The sequence below is a fragment of the Pararge aegeria genome, chromosome 1 (assembly GCF_905163445.1).
Source record: "Pararge aegeria chromosome 1, ilParAegt1.1, whole genome shotgun sequence".
Classification (NCBI taxonomy): Eukaryota; Metazoa; Arthropoda; class Insecta; order Lepidoptera; family Nymphalidae; genus Pararge; species Pararge aegeria.
This window is the reverse complement of record NC_053180.1, coordinates 12,038,666-12,063,052: the sequence shown is the minus strand read 5'-3', so window position 1 is coordinate 12,063,052 and position 24,387 is coordinate 12,038,666. Positions and strand designations below refer to the sequence as shown.

The 24,387-nt window shown below is 35.5% G+C and overlaps 1 protein-coding gene across 1 annotated transcript in view; it reads right to left on the bottom strand.

The window, feature by feature from the left end:
• Window positions 1-24,387, bottom strand: part of LOC120625021 — a 96,174-nt gene that overhangs the window by 55,897 nt on the left and 15,890 nt on the right. Inside the window, exon 2 of the mRNA XM_039891933.1 lies at window positions 2,088-2,287. Coding sequence (XP_039747867.1) covers window positions 2,088-2,287 — 200 coding nt within the window. The remainder of the gene's footprint in view (window positions 1-2,087; window positions 2,288-24,387) is intronic.

Sequence of the window (24,387 nt, the reverse complement as noted above, 5' to 3'; positions counted from 1 at the left end):
ACTTTACAATGAATAATTGTTAAGTAATATAATAATTGTAACGTCAACATCTTCTGAGGATGCTCCGGTTTCTGAGTGAAACGTGCGAAGACCCTCTACATTGACGAAGATCTGTTTGGTGTGGAGAATAAGGATTGAAGAAATTATAAATTACAACTCACATATTATCCTGCTTTTCGCGGAGTATAGCAAATTAAGCTTAATTTTCATAAAAAATTGCATATTATTTTACGACAAACTACCGATTGACATCTTTGTGATGTCTCTTAAAAAGTTCAAAGTTTATATTAAACGTAAGCGTATAAAAAGTCCTATTATACGAGTAGTAAAGAGGAACTACGTAATCGATAAAAAAGGTTGGGTGTGAATTATTACTCTTAGCAGGTTGCTTTATAGTTTGTTAAAGAAAACAGGACAACCGGCTAAGTTTGTTGTGGGCTGCTTCGTAGATCAGGACGCGTTTGGAACCCTCGTAGCTATAGTTTTAAGTTTACGAATTTGGATATCGCCATCATCTCAATACGTGTACACATTTCTCAAGCAATGTACGAATCATAAGTGCCTTTGACTTAGACTAAGAGGAATTTTAAAATTAAAGGACTTTGTGCTGATCGTATTTCGGTCTATTTTTTGGGAAACCGAGATCCTCGGAAAGCACCTCTAATTTTATTAAGTTTTTTGCGTTTAAAGCGACTACATATCAACTTCAGCAGTGACGGAACATAGTTAGGAAAACTGCATGCCTGGGAGTGATACACCCCGCGTTCTGTAGTAGGCCGATTATGGGTTTCTAATGATGATGATCTAACGCTGTGACCTATGATTGGTCCCACCCATGACGCAAAAGTTTACGACAATGTTGTCGCATGTTGGACGCCCTGATGATTGGACTTTCGATAATACGTAATCAGAATGTCTATTGAACTCAGTAACACATCTACTGCATCGGTTTCCACGCGATATCGCACTGTATCACTAAATACTAACCGCTCTTAAAGATCACTTCGCAAGTTACTAATGACACTGAACACTGGCACAATGCAATGCTGTGACGTCACTAATGAATACGCTTGTGTACGAGAGCTCCATCTTCTTTTCCCTTTAGTCTGTAGCTAAAGATTCATCAACGATATAAAGCGGTTTCAGTGTACGCAGTCGACCAGCTTAGTTATTCTCACTTATTAAAGCCAGGAATAATATTATGGGGTGTATATACTCAGATGCGTATTTTGTAGTTCATAACTTGAAAAAATTAACGGTTACTATAAAAAAGGGTGCTTTTGAGTTTTTCGACCATAGAACTTCAATTTCTAGTATATTCATCATCATTCTGAAGCGGTTATGAATCTGCTAAGTTTTAATCTAAGTAATCTAATGTCAAGTGGTGGTCCAGTCACATATCAAGCGGGATTTAACCTTTTTGTTATTGTTAACTTTGTAGAGCATGTTAAGGAAAGCATAGATAAAAGAGCATCTTAAATAAGTTACAGGTTACTTCAATTACAATGGCTTTAAAGGGCGAACTTGTCTGTTTATTATTTGCATATACCAGCAATTGCAAGAGTTTGGATACAATACAGAGCACTAAACATTATGTCGCTGTCATATAAAGTCCCACTACTGTAAAATTATTATGCATTTATGCAAACACTCTAGAAACTGACCGAGTATTCAGAGTATTGTTCTAAATAGGATTAACTTAGACACAACGGCAGTATTTTACCATTAAGAATTAAGATTAAGAAATCAGTGTATAAAGCGTTACAAATGTTATTACATAAATCATCGTCTTCTTCATCAGCTTATCAACGTCCCACTATTAGGCATAGGCCTACTGATAGGAGAGAGGACTTCAGAGCATACACCCAACATGAGTTCGAGCTTTCATGATGATCGGTTCAATTGTAAAGACAGTCAAATGTATGAAGCAAAATCTTATTGGCAGTTATATTATTAGTTTGGATTTGCATCTGTAAAGAACCATTGGTTTTTATATTTTTAGAAGTAAGTTGGTTAAAATAGATAAATTAACCTATTACAAATTCACGGTTCAATTTTCAGTGGCAAATATAGAAAAGTTTACTTACAATTCCATCGCCAATATTTCTAATGACGCATGGCAGGAGAGCCGTAGATCCGGTTTGTGAAGTCACAACAGTATTGTTTTCAGTACCGAAGTGTTTTTCAGGCGTGCCGAATATATCATCGAGAGGAGGGAAGGAGACGGTGAGCTCATTCTGTTCTTCTCTAACCGTAGATGACTGCGTCGAGGGTGGTGGTGATGGACCTGGTGACAATAATTAAGATGAGTTCAACATTTTTTTATTCCACTATGACTTCACACTTGACTGGTTTTCATTATTCGGTAAGTGATGATGCAGTTTGAGATGGTATTCAGCTAACCTGTTAGGGTTTTGGCAGGTATATTACCGTTTAATATACCTACCAAACCCTAAACATACATACCTATACGTATAATTGATTTCTAGACAACATCGTACCGGTACGATCATGTCGCTTTGCCTTTGTTTGTTGGATAATGGTAAATAGCCACAGTCCAAGCTAGGCCAGACCATACAAGACACAATTCAGAACTTCAGATTTGTGGGATTGAGTATACGCTTTTATAATATGATTCCTAAGGTAATTTTGGACCTACCAATGCATAAGTTTAAAGAATGTGTTAAAACACATTTATTACAGCGAGGTTATTATACAATTGATGAGTTTCTTAATGACAAGGTTGCTTGGAAGCATCCGGCTCCGCTTTCATCTCTCACAAGACAGAAAAATGAATGTTAAAATATAAAATGTAAATTTTTGATGTTGGAAAAGAGCAACTTGCCGGCTTCTTCTCGGTAGAATCTGCCTTCCGAACCGGTGGTAGAGTCACTACACACGGACAGACTTGACGTTTCAAAAGTGCTTGTAATAGGCCTACTTGAAATAAATGAATTTTGAATTTTGAATTTTTTGAATTTTGAATTTTTGAATATTGAACTGAAAACATTCCAAATTGACTCCGCTGGTGATCGAATCCGGTACCTCCAACTTAAAATCTAAGTCAATGGAGTCATCAAAAATTACTACTTGTATATATATTTAATTAATGGTTAAACGAACTTACCTAAAGTGATGTTTGACCATAATTATATGAGACGTTACATCCGAAGAGATTTATTATTCACTATGTAGTTCACTTCTCAAGTAACTAGGCATCGCACAATAAGTTTAAAGCTAAAAAAAATATATCAATTTTTAAGTATAATGACGCCACATTCGTCCCCTCCACACCCCGCCGCCGCTGAACCCGCGCGTGAGTGTGGCTTGCCTCATTGTTTTTAGAGTTATTTAGATCTATTTTGCGAGATTCGGGCCGTAAAAGGGGGAGGGCGGGTAATAAATCTCTTCGGATGTAACGTCTCATATAATTATGGTCAAACATCACTTTAGGTAAGTTCGTTTAACCATTAATTATACTACGACGTTACATCCTCAAGATTTATTATTCACTATGTAGATGTTTAGCGCTTAACGCAAAATGGATTTAATAGAAACATCATTGTTAAATAAATAATTATTTATTTATATATATTAGTTAATGTTTGATATCTAGTTTGTTAAATAAATAATTATTTATTTAACAAACTAGATATCAAACATTAACTAATATATATACCGGAATATATATTTGAGCTTATGTAAGTAATTAATTATTATTTTAAATCAAGTTGTCCATCAACCACCTTATCTTTAAATATTATTAAATACTGCGTCGGCAAAAACATTGTTGTCTTCTTCCAATATCGGTCTATCATAAAATTTCGCAAATGTTAATGAATTGCCGGACCAACCTGCTGTTCTTTTTATAGTGTCTACCGATAGACCTCTCAGACTGGCTGCGGGAGTGGAAGCATGGCGGGTGCTATGGGCCGAAAAAAACTGTAATGTCAATACCGCTTTCAGCAAGCACAGATTTAATCCAGCGGTTAATTGTTGAAGAGCTAGTATTTACATTATGTATGGGTTTTTTGAAAGTCAAAATTAGTTTTTCGGTATTTGGTTAATGGCGAAATTTCCGGGTTATTTCTATATACGATATCAATGCTCTTGCCGGGCAGATTTCTTCCTTTTCGGGGAAGAATGGAATAAAAAGCCTCGGCATGGGGCGGCCCGGAGCCGAGGTTTTTATTTGGTCTGTAATAATTATCTCTACGTTATCATCGTTTACTCTGATATTGGGTAACCGAATCAGCGATAGCGTCTGGACACGTTGTGCCGTTGACAATGCGAGCAGAGCTACTAATTTTTTCGAGATCTTGTCTGTTGGCAAGTTTCGATTTGGATACCAATTAGCTAAGAACTCTAAGATTATGTTAGGGTTCCACGTAGATTGGTATCTAGGTAAAGCTGGTTTTGCTTTAAAAGCTCCTTTAAGAAACCTGAATTTTTTGCCTAAAATCAGAGAAAGCGCTGATTTAACTGTGTTTAAAGATTTGTGGTAAAAGGGACGTTATTGTTATAACAATCAACATTATTTTGCTTACAATATTGCCACCATTTTTTGTATGCGCTATTATATTATTTTAATGTATTTTCATTTAAAGAAGCTAACATTATACCTATGGTATCGCTTGAATGGAATTGTTTTGAAAAAGCTTTCCTGATAATAGTGTTGACACCAGGGTAAGCCGTTTCCAGAGTGGATGTCGCGTTCTGAAAGGAGATAGTAGTAACTCAGGCTCTGGGTTAAAATAAATAGGTTCGTAGTTAGATAATTTCATAAAAATCGGAAACCACGGCTAATTAGGCCAATAGGGTACGACTATAATACCAGTGGCTTCTTCGTTAATAATTTTTCGAAGACTTTTGAGAATAAGGGAGAAAGGCGGAAACGCATAGAAGAAAAAAGGAACTCCAGTCAAGCGTGAATGCGTCGATATCAAATGCTTCTGGGTCTCGTTTCCAAGAAACGTATTTTTTGCATTTAGCATTGATACGCGTTGCCAATAAATCGACTTGCGGATAGCCGAAGTTGCTTATGATTCTGTCAAACGCCGCTGGTGACAGATCCCATTCTGTGTCAATGTTCGAGCGACGGGACTCCTCATCGGCCTCTACATTATCTTTTGACTTGATATAAGACGCATACACGTACAACTGTCGGTCTTCACACCATTGCCAAATATGAAACGCTATTTCATTAAGGTGAACATATTGTACTCCACCATATCTATTTATATAGGATAAAGAAGTTGCATTATCTATGCGCAACAATATCTGCTTTTTTCGAAGCTTTTTTAAGTAATTGATATGACTCATTGCCTCTTGGGTGTCCCAGAAACCTTCTGTTTTTTCCCCTATGCAAGATGCGCCCCAGCCTGATAACGAAGCGTCTGAATAAATTTCGAGAGCATACTTTTCGTCGCGAATATGATTATATGACGTCATAATATACTGAATCCACCAAGACAAATCTGGTTGGACATGAGGGCGTATTTGCATGAGAGAGTCATAATTTTCCTTAGCCTCTCTAAGTGCTAAAAATTTTTCACGCTCCAAGCGTTTTGTGTATTGGGTATACAGTATTGGGTATCCGTAAGCAATAGCTGGGCAAGCAGAACCGAGTATCCCTAAAAGTCTAGCAAAATCTCTGATAGAGACGGTGTTTTGCACAGACACGTCTTTGATATACTCAAGAATTTTTAGACGTTTGGTGTTTGGTAGCCTTAGACACATGTTTTTTGAGTCAAGTTCAAACCCTAAGTAGGTCTGAAGTTGACTTGGTATTAAATTACTCTTTTTGTAATTTATAACAAAGCCTAAATATTTTAGACAAATTATATCATCGAGGTATGTCGCTAGTATAAGACCCTTACCTCTCGGCGTAGATACGACGGGTTTTAGAAGTATTGTGAAAATCAACGGTGCCAGGGACAAGCCAAAGGGTAAACATTGAAATTCGTAAGTATTTTCTAGAAATTTGAATCTCAAAAACTTTTTACTTTTTTCACTAATAGGCACTAAAAAGTAAGCGTCTTTGAGGTCCACCGTGGACATAAGCAACCTTTAGTCATAAGTTTTGAGACGGTTCGGATGTCCTCCATTTTAAAATGTTGAGCACTTATAAATTTATTCAGGTTTTTTAGATTAAGTATAAAACGAAAGGAACCATCCGGCTTTGCGATAAGAAAAAATTTTTTGATAAATATTGTCCTGGCATTTCGTTGCATTTCACAATGGCTCCTAATTCCTTTAATTTTTTAATTTCCGAAGTTATTTGATTAATTCCTATTGTGCTAAAATTATCATTCTGTGGAGCAAAGTTTTTGTGTTACTGGGTAGTCAAAAGGTATGGTGTAACCTTTGACGTAGTCTAAAACTTCAGTATTATCAGTTACTTTATGCCATTGGTCTAAAAAATTATATAATCTACCCGCGTGGGGTATTATTACCTCTGTTAAGTCTTCGGGACCTTGGGTTTGGCTCGCGTCGTTGTCCGCTGTGCCCGGTCGCCTGGTGGTGGTGGTCGCCGGTTCTGCTGGGACGTATAGCGACTCCTCGGCCCACCCTGTATGTTCGCTCTGTGGCCTTGTAATTGGAGTGGGCCTCTCCAGTTTCCCTGTTGTGGGTATTTTATGGAGGTGGTTGGCGTAGCATCATTACGTCTTATTTGTAGTCCGGACTTCTCTGCTGTTTTAGAAGCCTTTTTTTTTTTTTTTTTTTTTTTTTTTTTGATTTGCACCAAAAAGGTAAGCATCCCTTTTTATTGTTAGCATATCGGAGCTAACCCCGACCAAGTTGATTTTGTGATTTTTCCATCAACTTATCACGATTTCGGGCGGCGTCACTCAGGACGTGAGTGATTTCCGGGTTTAATAGGGGTGCTTTGGCCAAACGAAAATTTTCCGGTATCAAGCATTTTCCTACAACCTGTTGTTTCTGATCCTTAGTTAGGCCGTCCACCAACACACGCCCCCAACGTTTAGCGATCTCCTCTGGAATTGTAGGTCCCAACACCTCTTCTTTTACCTTCGGGTCTCCGAGAGCTTCTAAGATCTCCTCGGGTAAAGACGGTCTCAGTGCTAGTGCTTGGCATGAGCACGAGTGGCGGTGTTACTGACAACACTGTATTATTCGTATCAACGGTATTTTGTGCTACGATCACGGATTTAGGTCTGTTCCTTTCGCCTACTGAATAGTCAGAGTCTGATAAGGGTAGTATCGGTATTTCACTGTCGGTTTCTAGCGGTACTGTGTTAGATCGACTATTATCGATCGATCTATTAAAGTAGTGATCACTGCCATGGAGATCTGTAAGGTTATTATACACGATTCACATTTATTTACCGATGTGGGAAGTTATCGGACGTAAGCTCGTTACGCCGCACTAAACTATTATTGGTAATATTGTGATGCTCAAAGCATACAAAATAATTGCTGCCGTATACCTAGATGGTAAAAGATAATTTAAAGTCCTTGGATGTAAGCACGTTACACCGCGTCAGACTAATGGTATCAGCTGTACGCACGTTACAACGTATAACCCTTAATTTTACTTAAATAACAGGTAAGTACTTATATTCGTTATCCCTCAAACATCGTACCTAGAAGCTAGGTATTAGTCATTAATTAATTTACGTAAACAGTTTTGTTTTGCTCCTATTTTTATTTAATTTCATTTGAGGGTGGGTCAAACATGTATTTGAAAAGAAACACATTTAGTAAATGTTGTAAACTTGGTGTACTTTATGTAAATTCAGCTCCAAATCCATGTAAATATGAGAAAAATAAATAAAGTAACACTAACCTTCATCAGCGGAATCTGATGTATTATATTGTTGTAGGCGTTTCTGTAAACGCCTTATTTTCCGTGTAATATGATCCGTTTTATCCTTATATGTCCTACTTCTTTTCGGCATTTTAATATATTAGAGTACTATTCCTAAAAAAAAAAAAAAAAAAAAAATACACTAACTATCTTTTGTGACGAAAATAAAATAAAGTATTGCGATGCCCGCACAAAAGAAGCGAATGAGGCAAGCCACACTCACGCGCGGGTTCAGCGGCGGCGGGGTGTGGAGGGGACGAATGTGGCGTCATTATACTTAAAAATTGATATATTTTTTTTAGCTTTAAACTTATTGTGCGATGCCTAGTTACTTGAGAAGTGAACTACATAGTGAATAATAAATCTTGAGGATGTAACGTCGTAGTATAATAACATATACAACAAACATTCATATCGTCCAGGATCAAAAACCATTTTTCCGTATATTCTATAGTTTAGGTGTACTTTTATGATTGAATGAAATAAAAAGATAAATCGAAGTTTTGTTATTCAAACCAGCTGTAATAATATTTTCATACAAGAACTTTGCATTCGTCAGACGAGATCGATATTCAGGCACGTTCTAAACTTCAGTCGGCAGACGGACAGTACTATTATTATTTTTAGCTCACAGTTGATTATGTCACAAACATCTAGACAGTGTCGGTAACTAGTTATCTATAGGTCTGTGACATGATATCTGTGAGGTTATATAACTGCCATGCAGGTTAATACGCTATCACATTATGGCTGAAATACATAATATGATCAATCTAATCCATAAGCTTGGGATGGCAAATTTAATTTGGTCCAGTCCTATCCTTTTCCTCCTCTTTCTTTTCGATAGCACTACTAAATGAAATCTGTCATGCGGAGGTTTTATGCCAAGGTTGATTATTAATTTCCGACATTAGACTGCATCAACACTGACCATGATTTAATAGTGATAGAGGGTTCAGCGACAGCTCGTCCGGGGAAATACTACAGCCATGCTTATTTCTTCCGCAAAACAGCAGTGCGGTCGCCAAGAAACATTTTAGAGGCGCATGAAGCTTAAAATCTACGTATCAGGTTGAGAGTAGCTTACACAGTATTGCTCTGTTTACAGGCGATAGGTTTTTCTTACCATCGGTTGGGCCTTTTGCTGGGTCCGTCTACTATAAATAAAATTTAAAGTTATGTTTACGAGGAGATTAGTTAAGGGGAAATCTTTCGGTTAAATATGAAGATATTTAACCAATGGATTTCTTTAAAAAAGATGAACAACCTTCTTTTGTTGTCCCTAGAAACTACTTGTAAATCTGTAATCGTAATCGTTTTCATGGAGAACCTCGATGTTCCTTTTTACTAATGGACCTCTAAAAAGTAACCTATACCCTTACTTTCCCAGTCTCTACGGATAAAATACTCTTCATATTATATACTTAGTCTTTTCAAAATTCTTTTAAAGATGTAAGAACTTTAGAAACTCATTATGCATACACACGGCCATGCACACATGTTAACCTAGACAAATGTAACATAGAATACGCCAGCTCCCAAAACTCAGATTTTACTTTTTTATTGTGTGTGGATGAAGATCGTGGCAAAACTCTTTTGCTCATATTTCAATAACAATGATTTATTTATATTGTAAAAATGGCATCATCATTCGTGATAAAATTTTTAAAAAGCACCTTGTTGATATGATTCCTCAATACCACCACCACTATTTTACCATATAGTAAAATTTACCTGTTCATATTTTTTTTATCAGCTCAATGTATTGTAATTGAGGTTTCATTATTTTCCGCTCCCACTGAGGGCATTGAAGATTGGATGTTGTCTTTTGTTGGTTCTATTGGCTTTTATTGGTAACATTACGTAATGTAAGCTTATTTAATAAAAAAGATATCATAATGGAGGCTTGTTTTTGTACCTTTTGTTAATGTTTGTTGAATACCGGTAAACCACACCGCTACCAGATATCTAAGAAAATAACTGGTACTTAACTTGCTACTGTATGAAAAGGTATACGATATATATGATCTACACTTAGTAACTTTCTACATTTTACTTGGCACCGACTTAAAAATGGCGTAGAAAATAGGATCCTTTTTGTTAAAAAAAATTTCATACATATTATAATTTAAATAAATTTAATTTAAATGGAAATTAAACAAAAGTTAGCGTGGACATTACATTTTAAGGGATAAAATTGTATGAATTTTCCCGACTATGATGCGCTATTCGGGTAAAATCATACAATTTTATCTCTTCACAATGTATGTGTTCGGCCTGAGTTGTTAAATTTTAAATACGAGATCAATTTTCATAACACTGCTTCTAAGGGACTATTTTCATACCTTATTACTTTTATAAGTAAGTGGGGTGTAAGCTTAAGTGGTCGTTTAGCGCTGAAATCTTTGTCGACATCTTTAGTCTTAAAAATAATATCCATTGTTACTTTGGAGTTACTGGTATTGTAGAATCAAAATAAAATAATACTGTTAAAATTATCAAAAGATATGACAAATATTAAAACAAAAAACAAATTTAGGAATATCAAGGAAGGTTATCACAGCATGAGGTACAAAAAGAAGATATGACTTGTTTTCCCTTTATCAATTATATTAGTTACTTGACTGCGGATAATGAAGTCCTGGGTATGATTACCGGGCCGGTGTAAAAATGGTTTTCTGATAAGAAATTGTTACTACGATTAATATCATTAAAGCCCGTCAACCAGCATTGGACAAGTGAGGTTGGTCTGTGCTCTAAAACCCTCTTTCCTATATAAGAGGTGAGATTTGTGCCCAGCATTTGGACTTTAATAAGCTGAGGATTATGACACATATGATTAAGCTAAGAAGTTGAAGAATTTTGGTAGGTTCTGGACATGAAAACAGCAGTGTCATTACAGAGATTTTTTCCTGAAGATAACATATGGATTAATCAAGAGGTAAATTTAAGTTTCCTTTTCATAATTAATTGACAAGAATGAAAGCATTTAACAATCCCTACTAATATTATAAATGTCAATGTAAGTTTGTTTGTTACGCTTTCGTGCAAAAACTACTTAACCGATCCTCATGAAACTTTGAAACATATTCTTGGAAGTGTTAGAAGTAATATAAGATACTTTTATCGCGACATTAGGCTCGGTTCCTGTGGGAGAGGGGATTAGTGTTTGACGATTTTACACCATAACTCCGACAAATTATTACCGACTTAAATAATTATTTTTGTACTATAGAGGTTATAATATGTGTTTAATTTGGCCCAAACTGTGGTTGGAGATAGAGGACAGAATTCCTTAGCGGACAGCGGCAAACCCCTCATTTAAGGCTTAGCGATACTGAATACTTTATTTTTTTTTAGATCTACAACTATATTTATTGTCACATCAAAAAACAAAATCAAACGCAGACGAAGTCGTGGGCAACAGCTAGTAATCTATATTTTACGTGGTACCGACTTAAGTGTTTAGAACACATTTATTTCTTGAATTTTAGTTGTTTTACAATGTAAATTTTTTTGGTCAAAAAACCGGTTTTCACGCTTTATCGGTTGCGATTATTTCAATGTTTTGATAGAAAAATTCCAACTGCTTATAACCTTCTACAAAACATTACTTCTACTGTCTGTCTTACAAACTACTGCCGAAGCCCCCTCAACGCTTCACAATGAGCTCCTTCATTGTGAAGCGTTGAGAAAGCTCACCCTCCTCTCTACTTATTATTGTATAGTTTTGGTGGCCATCCTTGGTTTCAAAAGAAAATGCTCAAATCACTATAGGTTTGCCTATAATATTTGAAGAGTTCCCTCGATTTTTCCAGTATATCTTTACCAAATTAAATTCAGAAAACTTCTGACGACTACCAAACCAAAAAAAAAAAAACGTTTAAATCGGGGTATGATTGGCGGAGTAATCCTGTAACAAATATACAAAAAAAGACATACAATCGATGTGAGAATCTGCTCCTGTTTTTAAGTGCGTTTAAAATCACGTGAATATAGTATTTACTTATATTAGCGAGTGTGATATACTTCTCCTAAAGTAAATACTGATAAAGTCTCTATTGTTGCGACGGAAAATCCAATTCTTTCTCCTCACAAAAGCGGTGTATAAGCTAAAATGGTCTTTTGACAATGATATCTTCGGCGACGATCTTAATAGTTTTGTTGGCGGTTAAGATGGAGTTACTGGTGTTGCTTTGCAGAATCGACTAGTGAATACAAGGCGATTCCGTTTATAATACACTTCGATGCTATATAGACGTTCTTATTTTTAAAAGTTGCAAAAAAATAATAATTTAAATCCCTGAGGATTTCCCACTGGAAAAACAGATTTGAATGGAATATACGTATTCATTTCAAAATCCATTAAAAAGCATGCCAGTCATATTATGTCTGGCGTATCTATTGAGGGCATCCGTTAGCCGAATCATGTCACATCCACGATAGTCTTGCCATCGGTATCGAGGCTTATATGATGAGGCAAAAAAACTCCGGTGGTATCAATATATCTCCAGAAAGAGTGGGTAAAGCAGTTTTTACTCCAAATTGCAGGTTGGTTAACAGAGCGGTCAGCTATTTCGGCGCAAAGATTTGCTAAAGTGCCAAATAAAAAACATCACTGTGGGAATTCGAGCCAGAAGGCCACCTTGGAGATTAAATTCTTTAAAATTCTTTAAACGAAAAAGTATCTGTTTCGATGTAAAAAGGCGTGCAGAATTAGATACTAAGGGCGATGAATTGAAGGTCACACGATAGACGTATTTTACAATATCATTTGAGGAGTACTGAAGTGCTGACAATATGGAACACGGTGGTGACGCATATTTGAAACAAAAAATGGTTTTGCGGAGCCCAAGGAGCCAACAGACACGCTCATTAAAGTATACGGCCAGGAGGAATATGTACGATTCGAAATTTAATATAGCTATCATAGCGAACTTTAACAAGTATAGCTTTAACCGTACCATAATCGGTTTGACGGCCCATTGGCGCAGTGGGCAGCGACCCTGCTTTCTGAGTCCAAGGCCGTGCGTTCGATTCCTACATCTGGAAAATGTTTGTGTGATGAACATGAATGATTTTCAGTGTCTGGGTGTTTATATGTAAATTATAAGCGTTTATGTATATTATTCATCAGTCATCTTAGTACCCACAACACAAGCTACCGCTTACTTTGGGGCTGGATTGCGATGTGTGTACTGTCGTAGTATATCTATATATATAAAAGAGAAAGTGTGTGGGTATGTTCCGTATAGGCTTCGAAACGGCTGGACCGATTTCAATGAAACTTTCAGGGAATCTCCGGATTGACCTGGCGAGTAATCCTGTATAGTTTGGTGATGATCGGAGCACACCTATTTTTGAACTGACAATCAGTCAAATACAGCTTTTATTTACTATGATGATATTCTATTGTTGGGTGTACATGGGTGTAGATAATGATCTTCACCCGCTCGAGAAGAGAATGAATGCGGAGAGAAATAAATGATTTAATATAGTATGAGACTTAAATTAAAAATTTAATGATGTAAGTTTATTGTTTAAATATAATAAAGCAAAATCTAGCCCGGCGAAGCGGGCTGGGTACGCTAGTATATTATAATCATCATAACGACGTAGTAGTAGTACCATAGCGATTGAGCGTTTCGGTGCAATGCCTCATGCCATGGTTTTAAAATCTATCATATCCCTTCCATTTAACAGACACATGGGTATGATTGAAAAGACTGAACGTAACTTTTTCCGTTAGGTAAAAAGAGAATTTCGTAAAGAATGTTCTAGGATTCATAATTACTGCTACTTCAACCATAATTATTTTGATTTAATTAAGATCTAAATTATTAAATAAATTGAAAATTACCTCAAATTACCTTTCACGCCAGACAAAAGGAGTGTAAATTAATTATTTATGAAGATGACACTTGAGTTATTTAACATGAAATTTTCAAGAGTTTGCAATGAAGGGTATATAACATACAAGAGTACAAGAATTTTAACCGAACGAAATTTAATATAAATGTCAACAACGTTTTTAGGTAATTATAATATGTACTCAAAAAGTCTCTTGTCTGTTAAATTGAAACACTTGTCTGTGTTTTTACTATGTCTCATTTTTGTAAATCAAGATGGAGGTATCTCAGTAAACGTAGCGCAAAAACGGTTTATCAATGGTGTAATATGTCGATGGTCCTTAAATTTGTTAACATTCGATTTGGTAAATATTTTCTTGATGTTTTCTCCCATAACGAATACTTACCAACTAACGGATTTTTTTATATTATCATTGCGGTTATCGCCTTAAGACTGGTATGCACATCTATCTTTTTGGTATTATATGCCTTTTGAATTAAAGGCATATATATCATTCCGGGGTAAAGAAAAACATCGTGATTAAACCTACATGCTTGACCAGCGTGTTGGACTACGATTTAAACCTTACTTATTCTGTAAAAAAGAGAACCGTGCCCTGTAACAGAGGCAAGTTTCAAAAAATGTAAAAGATTTACAAGAGTGATATAAAAAATATGATATTTAAACTTATAACTTCCACTGATGATTATATAGTATATACTTGAATTTGTGCTAAATCCAAAACTACACAACTTCTGAAAAACTTACAGCAGATGTATAGTGTTTGAGCTCAATGAGTTTGTCTTGGTATGTTTTGGCATTAAATGTAAGTTCCGTCGTTCTGGCTCTTGTTAATACAGCATTTTGAAACTTATATAAAATAGAATTGACTCTCTTTTCCTTAACTTACTTAAATTCCACTGGATGCCGTGTTTTATCTTTGTCCCCCTTCCCCCTCATTAGGCGTTAATATAATGTTTCCCTAAACCATGTATGGCATGACGCAATAACTTAGACTCCGCTAACCCGTAGACACTACTACGCCGTAGACGTAAACCCCGTAGACCTATGAAAAATAGTATCTATAAGTATCCAATCTGCACTGTCTCCGATACTCGCACCTTCCTATAAAGATGTAAACAGTAATTTAAAATGATATGCAAATAGCATCTTTTAAAGAATAAAACCAGTTCAGCTTGATATAAATGCTCACAACATTAAAGTTTTTGAATAATTTTATATTTACCTATTTATTAATATTTATTCACTAGTTATTATCCTAAGCTTTTTAATGTCTTACTGGGAAGCACAGGCCTTCTCTTTCATAGGGGGGAGAGAATTAGAGCATGAACTCATCATGCCGCTCCAATGCGGGTTGGCAGGCTTTAGCAATTATTATCACATAATTGTCTGGGAGCGTCAGCTTAACGTGCTTAACAGCACGGGGATGGGTACCGCCCATTTCCAAACTCCGGCTGGTACTTCGAATTTCTAGACGGAAAAAAGGTTGGCCATCGCCCGTTGGCCGTCAGATTATCTAAAGTATTTTGTTTAAAAAAAAAATTATAGCGATGTGTCTACACAAGACTTTGAGCATACGAAAAAAACATGATTTCTCTAGAGGCATGATCCACGTATCTGTTTAGAGAATCCCATGTAAACTTTCCTCTTAATAAATAACGTGAGCGTTAGTCAGATATGCTCACCATTAGCAAAAAAACAACAATCCTAACTGAGAGTTCGCTTGCGAATCTTTATGTCTTTAGTAGCTTTTTGTTATAGAGGTCCTATTATAGAGGCACTTTGTAGTGACGTGTGATATCCAGCGAAGTGCTGCACTATTTATATACAACGTTTTTTTACTTATTATCTGCTTGATCCGTCAATGATTGCTGTAAAAATGTATGCATCGACATTAGTACACTTAGAATAAATTGTGATAAATACATTTTTAATTAATATACGCCTCAGTTTATATTACAGTTGCTTAAAAAAAAGAATAACATTTTGCATCTGAAAATCTCCACTCAGCTTTTTTTTGTGGAAATCGTGTTAAAATGCAACAAAAGAGCCTGAATTAAGTGAAGTAAAACTAAATAGAATAAAGATTAAATGTCTGACTCAATTTGCAAATATAATTAAATGTAAATTGTGCCTTTCGTGGTTACTGCTCATTTTCTTTTATGTAGTTTATGAATCTATCTTTGATAAATAAAAAGATTAAATTAATCTAGGCAAATTTTATTGCAGGATACTGGAAAATGTAAATGCTAATCAATTCATCATCGTTATCTTCAGCCTATTAATATCCGACTGTTGGTTCTGCTTGCTTATAGAAGACAGGTTTTAGAGCATAGACCTTTTGACCAAGCGGTGAGCGATGTGGTTATAAAAGGGAGGTCCCGTGTTCAATTCCCGGCAGGGGTATTGGGGTTTATTATAAATGCCGTATTACCTCACAGGTTAGCCTGATACCATCTTAGAGTTCATTACACAATTTGTAGTGGAATTTAATAAAAACTAAGTCAATTACATTCAATTCCATGTATGCACTTCGCACAATGCAAAATCGTAAAATGAACAATAATTCTATACGAATCTATTTTAAGAACCTAATTTAAGTATGATTATTATGCCAAAATCGCTAAATGAGAACTGCAAAGCCTTCATTCATCCGTCCATAAGCTTTAATGCCGTTGTCGGACGTCGGGTCGATTTTAACTTTTTCACTATGTTGAAAGTTGGGTATTTGGAAGTGTTCTTTTAGATCTATTTTTAATACCTCAAACTCGTGTAATTGACTTACGTTTTCTAATATCGCATTTTTAATTATTTCGCGAGTTTTTAAATATTATAACTAGGCATATGATGGTGGTTGGTTAACAAAGGCTTAGAAACTTAAAGGCTAATTTCGCTTTAAAAAGGCAAGGGCTACTCAATAAAGTTAAGCGATACTTCGCGCCGAAACGTAGGCTTCTCCTATATAAAGCACAAGTTCGGTCTTATATAGAGTATTGCTCACACGTCTGGGCTGGAAAATCGCAATATCACCACCTTCCAATTGATCGGTTTCAAAATCGGGCAATTTGACTTCCCAAATTATCAACCGACTGGATAGGTACTTTGGCACACCGTACATACGTCAGTTCTCTCCGTGTTTTGTACCGTCTGTACAATGGGAGTGTTCTCAAGAGTTGGTTAAGCTGATACCCGCTTCGTTGTTCTCCGATAGTACTATGCGTCGCAGAAATTTCATCCTCATTACATGGATGGTGGGAGTTTTTTGAGTATTCGTTATAGCACATGCAAATTGTGAAATTATCTTCCATACGCGGCCTTTCCACTTGGTTTGAAGTGGGTCCTTCTTCTTCCTCTAAGCAGTTTCAGCACGTAAGCATGTCGCTTATTGTATGTCGAAAGTTCCTGCCGTTGCTTGCTACTCCAGCCATCCAAATTCGTTCCAGGAGCTTAGCATGCAGCCCATTGTTAAGGACTTCCGGGAGAGCGGCTGGGGATCTCGGGTAGATTTCGCATTTTTTTTGTACACTTTATTTGTACACCACAAATAGAAAAAAAGAAGAAACTTAAAAAGTATTTGTACTTTGTATCCTACAAAGGGCGGCCTTATCGCTTAGTAGCGATCTCTTCCAGGCAACCTTAGGATTAGGAAAACCAAGGTAGGTAGGTTAGATCTCGCGTTTTTCTGCTACGAACGTGCACAAATATAAGGTGCATAAGGTGCATTGGTGTTTCATCTGCCTACATACATGCCCTGCAAAGAGTGACACCTATATTTGAAATATGTTTGCCCTTTAAGGGCTATGCCCTGTTATTAGTCCCACCAACTTCCTGAGTTTGCTTGTGTTCAGGCGGAGAAATTTTTTAGTTAGATGGTGGTTTAAGTTAGGGAAAACTACTTTGGTTTGTTTAAAATCTCTTGCATTGGCCCAAAGTTGGGAATGTTTCTTTGTATTTGTTCATGTAGCTATGTTTTGTACTTACTCAACTTAACTCTATCTTCAGTGTTGTGGCTTGGCGAGCTAGTGAGACTGCTGCTTCGTAACCTCGGTTCCCACCGTGCCTCTTGAAACACCTAAGGGTGTTGTCGTTGGAGGCAGAGAGTGTTTTCAGGGCATTGTGACTGTCATATATGAGTTCTGAGGTTGTGCTGCTGCTAGCTAGGGAACTGAGAACCGTTTGGCTGGAGTAGTTTATGTTTATTTAACTGTGCAATTTATGACTATCTAATATGGGATTATTTAAGAGCCGGATAAACAAATGTCTCAAATTCTGGCAACACGTTTGTGGTTCCTCTGGTGCTGCTGATGTTCACGGGGGTGTTTACTTAACATCAGTCGACCCGCTTGCTCGTTTTCATTTCTTTATATGTAAAAAAGCTTTTTTTTCGAGCACTTATTTTTAGGTTTAATTGTTTATAATGTAAAGATCCTTAGTGTTTCAGAATATAAAAACCCTCGTAGGAACCAGAACGACAACAGAATTTTAATATCTGTTTTTCATAATATTTTTGATTTCTAAGTGGCTCTCGCGTAGTTAATGGAAAATAAATAAAAAGTTGCAACAAGAGATTTCTTACAAAGAATAAATCCACAATGTTTATTTGCGTTCGTTACAAAACACGACTTTTGCCCCGCGGCGACACAAATGGGTCGTCTTTTTATATTTATTCACGAGCTTCTATGGATTATTTAATTAAAATTTCTTTTAAATATTAAGTAGTAGATGTTAAAATATTTTCTTAGAATTTTTAGTTTATCATTTGTATTATGATTCTACTTTTTTATAATTATGAAAACTTTTTGTCACAATTACTGTACTAGAATTGAATTTTAGTATCTGAGTTGAAAAAAATATTTATTATTTTAGGAACAGCCATTGAGCCCAATCAAATATGAGTCTTAGCTTCGGTAGAAGGTACAGTAGGTTTATAAGGTAAATTGGTGTATTATGTATTAGTTGACCATGGATGACATAGTAAGGGTGACACTGTGCGTCAAAATTAATAAGAAAATGTCGCAAATGGAGAAACCGCGGGCGTCACGGCTGGGGTGACAATGTGCATTACATGGTTAGCAGCAATTGCGGAGTTTTATGCGGCTGTAAGTTTTAAATTAACCTTGTTAAACTGTTTCTTGGACAGCAAAATTGACAAAAATAGAGGCAATATTAAATATTAATTTAAGAATTTAAGCTATCGTGGGTAAAGTTCAATTTTACTGTTACTTGTACGACGGATCTGCATTTTAAAATTAAATATTTTTATCTACTGTATACCTAATAGATGGCTGAATTCACGTGAATTTTCGTCGGAAAGCCCGACTAGTTTTGAACCGATTCGGGGTTCTTAAACATCAACATGTACGCCTGATGCGGCACGAAATACACTGAAACTAGTTAAGCAATATCTGACGAAAATTCATGTGAGCTCATTCGTCTGTTAAACAGTAAAAAATCAAATTAAAGGCGATTCGAACTTCCATCACTCTGACTATATGGCCAGAAAGTTTTGCCCACGCAACGGGCCTCATTCGATAATGTTGATGGTTTGGTTCTGCACTTTTGTAAATTGCCTTCAAACAACTATTAGCGTCATCTAGAAGAAAATATTGTAGATCCGATCTACAACTACAAAATTTTAAATCGAACTACTAACTAACAACAAAATGTTTTAGAAAATATTACGTTACTATAATTTTAAAGAAAAATCTTGTATCATCAAGTTGTGAGTAAACTAAAATAGATGTTTGCTTTTTTAATAATTAATTGTCAATGACAATGGGAGAGGGTGATAACAAAAAGAACACCCGGCAGGCAAAGTTTGTTGTAAGCTTCTTCTTAATCGAGTTCGCGTTTGGAACCCTCGTAGCTAGTTAGTTTCAAATTAACGAATATAGTTATCGCCATCATCTCTCTACTAAGTATATTTTTTTTAATGTACGCATCAAAAGATATTTTTTACTTTTATTATTACAATATAAACTTGTTGAGTATAATGAGGACTAAAAAAAAATTGTTATACCCTACCAATATAATTGATTTGCATAAATAAAATATAGCGTCCAATATAATTGATTTGCATAAATAAAGTATAGTGTTAAAATAATAAAATAAGAAAAATGAAACAAGAAGCCAGTTTTGCAAAGATAAAATTCACGTTGTTTTGTTTGCTATTCGTTAGAAGGCAGGACTTTTGCCTTGCGGTGACACAAATTGGATGCTACTTCACGTACCTATTCTGCTTTTATCTTAATACCTATTGAAGTATTTTACTTTTTTTGCTGCTGGACACATTTCACAAAAAAGTGGCTTTACTCGCTCGTGAAATATCACCCTAGTAATGATTCAAAAATGTACTGTGTTATAAAAAAACCTTGTTTTTAGGCATAGGCAAAGAATATAATAATGATTTTCTTAGTCACTGCGGCAAACTTCAAACTCAATATTAAATTACGAGTACATAACAATTTTGAAATATATAATGAAGCGTCGATAGCCCAGTGGGTAGTACATCGACCTCACTTTCAGGGGGCTGAGTTCCAATCCCAGAACGTTTTCTAACTTTTCTAAGTTAAGTGCGTTTTATCAATTACAGTAAAATACTAAATTGCAACTTCTAATACTGTATGGTTAAATACTATCGGAGTAATTTACCAAACTGCTACTTCTAAAACAATGTGGATAAATACTATCGGAGCAATTTGCTCCAAATAACCAAACACAAATATTTAATTCCGGGTAAAATATTTGTATATGGTTAATTGTTACAACTAACGTAAAATTTACGAACACAAGCTAACCGATAACTCAGGTTTACATTAAATCGCTCTGAACATTACTACCTCGGTAAACTATAACATTTGTTTTGTTGCTAATCAAGATAGTTGGAAGTGTTCCAAAAGACGATTTAGTGGAGCTTAGTAGACAAATAAATATCTATTGCAATACAAAACATATTTTCAAATATTCGCGATATATATTAATGCAAATTTACCTAATTTCTATGATAGCTGAGTGACCAAGATTATCTTTAAAGGCTAGGTCGCTTTTATATATAATTTTGAAAAATAAGCTTTTTGACAAATCAAGATAAGATAATTATAACCACAATCATGGTATAGAAATCTCTATTTCTGCCAATAATGTCCGGCATTGTGCATGGGAAGGAGCTGGGAAAACTGGGAACACAATCCGGCCTCAACTTGGAGAAAGTGGTAATACACCATTCTAATAAACACTGGATTTCCAAGGTGCTGATGTGACGACAAGGTTGACAGTTGACATAAGCGGTATAAAACCATGATAAGTGGAAATCCAATCTCCGTCCAGCAGTGAAAGTACAATATTTTAAAGTAAAAGCACGTTTATTCTTTATGAATTCCATTGTTCTATTTGGGGCAAAACTAAATATGCGAACACCGAACCGGGTAGATGGTTCTCTGAAGATTGTCAATTTTATCGTAAATACAACTAAATGTTTTTAAGCCAAAACTATTCCTGGTAGTTGGAATAATAAAGTATAAAAGCTTAAAAAATGTATATTCTGTTATTAATCCGTTTCATGCAGCGGTAGGTACATCTAGATAGGGAAACTAATATATTTTTCATTCCTGTTTCACCGCTGCTGTTATTAGTCCAGATTTTGTTTTATTTGGTTGTACCAGTTGGCAACTTGCCTTGTCAGCAAAATAGTTATATTAGAGAATTTGCATTTCAATTCCGTACAATTTAATTTAAAATCTTTCTTATCTTTCTATTTCTCAACCGAAGAAATACTTTACAGTTCTGTTTAAGACTATTAATTCACGTATATGTACAACTGTAAGAAAGCAATCTATACTATTATAATAAAGAGGTAACTTTTGTGAGTTTGTGACGTTGTAAGGGGTAATCTCTGGATCTACTGAACCAATTCGATCGAAATCGTTTCTTACGAACGCTGCCTTAACGATAATAACGTTAAACGCGCTAATCTCAGGAACTGCGGTTTTAAATTGGTTTGGTAGTATCAGCTATATACGCTATCACGCTACGACTAATAGTTACCACGACCACGCTATGATCATCAATGAGAAATGCTGCAAAAAATATTATTTTTGAGCGTGTTACGTCGAAACGCCGGAATTAAGTTTTAATTGTCGGAAATGATTCTTCAAAATTCGAAAAACAGTCCGCGACCATATACGACTATTTAATAAGGTTTACTGATACGCGGACAAAGTCGCGAGGGTCCGCTAGTAATACAATAAGACAGTAACTTTATTTTCAAAGTATATGGTTCTGAAAGATTAAAGTGAGGCATTGTTGCCAACTATACAATTAATCTCCTTAATGAGTGATGCTTACACCTTCGGGCATCAGAACCTTAATATTAGTGCTAAGTCAATTCATAAGATACAAAATTGGGCAATTTATCTTGTTAACGATACAAAACTAAATGTCAGCGGGGACGACTGATATACTTGCTTATACGAAGATATTCAGTATCTTTATTGCCGCTACATGCTATATCTATGCAGAATTTTCTAAAGATTTAATTTAATTTAATTTTTTTTAGTTTTGCTGACAGGCCGTTTAAAAATAAAACTTTTTTAACCATCCGGAAACTGAACTCCTGTGCATTTAACACATACAAAGTATCTTATATCCTTGTCCTATCAATGTGCCAAAATTACATTAAGATTGGCTAAGGTTGTTTATTTGTTACCTATTTGCGGCTCAAGCATTAAAAACGATTGTGACAATATTTAGCACATAAATAAGTTGCATATGACTTAGAGACTTGGCACTGAAAAGTTTCTTACCTTCTTCAAACATTGTTACCTTAGCAGCAAAACCGGAAATGGCAAAACAATTTATCTTAGAAATAGCTTGCATCTAGTTCAAACGGCATTGAAATTAACAGATAAACACGCAGATAAAGCCACGAAATTATAATTATAATTAGTTTTATTTATATTAATTGAAATTAAAAAAATTAACACCTCCTTTCGGAGAGGGACAACTAACCCCATACCCTCACATATTATCCTACTATAATCTCTGAAACTTCGATGAAGATAGCACGATTCATTATATTTACCTTTCTCGTAGAACTGTCTATTTTAATATCAGGCTATGAAAAACTTCTTATCGAATAATAAAATTACATCTTTTTCTTTATTTAATAAAGTTGTTGCGTGGCGCGTTATCTAAGCACTGTTCGTATGCTTTTTGCTCTTTTTAACTCACTTGTTTAGATTTATTTTACCTGTCGCAAAATGAGGTCAGCGTTTGCCAATTAACATCTACACGTGAAACGAGCTTACGAGCTTAAATCAGTTTAACAGATTACATGTTTTAGTCATATCGGGTAGGTACTCTGAGCTCGGCAACGTGACTCCAGGAAGCAGCAATCTAATACTGAGCTTTTAGGTTGATTATCTACATCTATCTTAGATACATATAATAAATCGTAGACTAGCTGTGTCTGTACATTAAAGATTTTTGCAAAAAAAACTGGGAGACGTTTGAAATAAGTAACATAACGAAAAAATTAAATTATTTTCCGATCTCTCTCTGTGTATCTGTTTGTCTTTCCCCGTTGGTTTGTGTGCTCATCACGGAAAAACTACTGAACGTATTTAAGTGTTTGGTACATTTATGGCTGATACTCCGGATGAAAATAAAAAGCAGATTAACTTAAAATATACTTTTATTCCCGAGTTCGTTCGGGATAGACTTGATTGTGCCTAGATTTTGTAAACTTCTGGTCAGGACTTTAGTTTTAGTTTGAGATACAGGACAAACCTCTCAGCAATCTGAAAGCTAATGAATTAGGTAAGACGTAATAAGTGCATGCATACATGCCAGGTGAATAAAAGCGTGCCCACTAAGCATCTGATAAAGAATAATTTGATCACTCAAATTACTGACTTAGTCAACTTTGCTTGCCTAGGGCATTTAACTAACATTTGATGCTTCTACTACCATTATCAATGTTTATGCTTGGATGGTCACTTCGAAATCAAATCAAGTCAAAGTAAAAATCAACGTCAAATATTTCCTTATTCAAATAGGCCCATAGATGGCACTTTTCATGCTTATGTACATAAAAATGTGTGCAGATACATTCTACTGTGATAAATAAATACATTCGTAAACTTCAAACCAAAGCTACGAGGGCTTCAAACGCGCCCTGATCGAAAAGCCTCTTTCCGTCTTTAACATAGACTTCCGTTAAGGTAACCCCCTTAAGAGTAGGTTTTCAATCATTCTTCCAAATTAGAGAGATGTATGAAAAAACTGTGTTTTTAATGTAGAGACACTGGAAACTACAGTTACCGTTCACTGTAACTTACTTGTATTGATAAGCTAAAGTGTAATTGGTTTCACAATCTAGAAATGAGAATATATAATTTCTATTTGTAGGACCTTTGTCTTCATTAAATATTTAAAGGGCTTCAAGGGTTCAAATTCAGTTTCCCGGAAGGGAAGACCGAAGTCCTAACGTCTTGAAAATCACCACGAAGCAGACAATAACAAACCATAATAAAATAAAACAATACTGTAAGAAAAATACAATAAAGATTCTAGCTAGAAGAAATTGGTATTTTAATAAAAGTTCCTTACCTAAAAAGCATGATGCCAACGGGCACAACTAAACGAAATAGAATCTGCCTAATCTAATCTCTGTGATTGAAATGGAG